Source organism: Saprolegnia diclina, assembly GCF_000281045.1.
Source record: "Saprolegnia diclina VS20 unplaced genomic scaffold supercont1.74, whole genome shotgun sequence".
Taxonomy (NCBI): Eukaryota; Oomycota; class Saprolegniomycetes; order Saprolegniales; family Saprolegniaceae; genus Saprolegnia; species Saprolegnia diclina.
The window spans coordinates 237,016-239,178 of NW_008246141.1; the positions used below are offsets into that span (position 1 = coordinate 237,016).

At 57.4% G+C, this 2,163-nt stretch overlaps 1 protein-coding gene across 1 annotated transcript; it reads right to left on the bottom strand.

Moving 5' to 3' along the window:
- Nucleotides 1-540: 540 nt before the first annotated feature.
- Nucleotides 541-2,124, bottom strand: SDRG_14578 (hypothetical protein; the record flags this gene model as incomplete). Its single annotated transcript, XM_008620716.1, has 3 exons — nucleotides 541-594; nucleotides 683-2,084; nucleotides 2,120-2,124. 3 exons carry the CDS (start codon nucleotides 2,122-2,124, stop codon nucleotides 541-543), a joined length of 1,461 nt encoding a protein of 486 aa, XP_008618938.1.
- Nucleotides 2,125-2,163: the final 39 nt, after the last annotated feature.

Genomic DNA, 2,163 nt, shown 5'->3' on the forward strand with positions numbered 1-2,163 from the left:
TCTTTGATGTCCAATAAGACACTTCGTCGTCGATCGAGAGGTACGGAGGCGTGAATGAAGCCAACAAAGCTTGTCCTGCCTTGGATTCACGCAACTCGGAACCAAACCCAATCTCAAATTCTTCGTTCCAGCACGTTGAGATATCAACGTTCCGAAACAAAGAAGCGAGAAAGACCGCGCCATTGTTGACCATCGACTTGCATCGTTCTTGGCGCCTGATCGAGTTGGCCATTTCCCATTTTTGATCCAAGTCGAGGTAGCAGTACTGCGTGAAAACCCACGGACCGTCACAGCTTTGGACATCTCGAAGCCCTGAGATCGCGTCGTGAAGAGTGGTTAGGGTTGAGTACTGAACTCGGGCGCCTTGCTGGATGGAAAACGCGACGGACACCGGCGACAGGTTGAACAGCCCAAGAGCGTTGATTTGCAGGTGGCTGGTGAGTGCGATCGCGGAAATGATGCGACGTGAGTGCTCGTTGAACCACTTGGCGAGAAAGAGGTGTGTTCCCGTCATATTGAAGCGCGACCAAACAAGGTCGTTCACCAAGAGGGTTTGGGCGAGTCCGAGGTACGAGCTGCTGCTGGAGATGACGGCTACAACGTACATTGTCGATACGACGACCCATACCCAGTGGCCCCGGCGAGTCCTGGGTCGTTGACAAGTCGATGCGGTTGGAGAAACAAGCGTCACCGTTGGCGACGTGTTCAGCAACCGCCAGAGCTTGAGGTCCAAGACGCTTTGGTTCGAAAGCGGAATGAGGCCCGATGAGAGGCGGGCGACGAGATCGAGCTGCGGCGCGAGAAACGCGTGACCGACCATGGAGAGCCGTGCGTCGCGCCAGAGCACCGGCGGGTGCCGGGTCGTTTTCAGGTAAGGCTGCAAGAGCGAAAAACAAAGAACAAAGCCGCATGCTAGACTACCGAGTAGCAAGATGCGATGGAAGTTGCCGAGCTCCACGACAATGCTGTCGCAAACAACGGCAGAGTAGTCGCCGCTACACGACCGAGAGACCGTGGCTGTCGCCAGCACGGGCCACGTGACATCGACGAGAACCATACAAAGCCAGCCAAGACCTGTCGCGAGCATACCAATGGTGCGGACGTTCGCCACAGAGCACGGCAGCAGGAGCTCGTGGAGAGCATAGCCCACCCACGTAGCTTCCCACGCAAACAAGAGAGTCATGAAAAGTGGTCGCGCGTCGAGTGTCAACTGTGCGAAAACGTTGAATGGCCGCTTCACGACTGTGCTGCTGGAGCTCAAGAGCACAATCGCGGTCGCACCTCGCAATAACAGAAGAGGCCGCCCGAGCCATGTCGAGCCAGCGACGCGACTGAACGCCAACACGTTCGTGACGACGACCATGTCACGCGTCAATGTGGCTGCGAGAAGCGCGATCATCGTGATGCTTGCCAGTAGCAAGTTGGCGTAGACCAACATGTAGGAGACGCCAATGGACGATCGCTGTAGTCCTGCACTGCTAGGCGTACGTAAACGCGTGTCGTAAATATCGGATATGAGAACAAGGGTCCCGTTGTCGCCTTGAAACGAGATCACTTCGCGCTCGCCACGCACCCACTCGAAGAGAATCACCCAGCCGTAGAACGCAAACGAGGACGAATCGAGCAGCGGCTGCAAAAGCAGCCGCCACGTCGTTGCGTCGAGCGCAAACTGCATGAGACTCACGTTGAGCAACGCCACGGCGGACGCGGCCCCCATCACTAGTTGCTCGTCGAGAGGCACCGCCGCTGCGAGCGCGGCGGCGGGCGTGAGCGATCCGCTGCACCACGTGGAAGTCTCACAAATACTCGCGACCGAATCATTCACAAGTGCGAGTGCCATGACCATCGCGGTGGGTTCAATAAAGAGGTAGGCGGACGTCGTCACGGAGCAGTCGTCCGCGATCAGAAATGACGTTAGAACAAACGATGACGGCGAAGACCCTTCGAGACACAACGGGTTGCCGCCATAGAACTGGAGCCCTTGCCACTTGGGGGGCGTCGGCGTCACATACAGCGCGCCAATGTCAGCGTACGCTTTGGCCGAGGTGGCGTTGAGCGAGTCGTAGACCGCTGCCGAGAGAGCGCTTGTGAGTTCAATGAGCGCGATCGGTGGCGGCACGACATAGAGATCGATCGATAGAAATGGCCCGAGCACATTCCGCA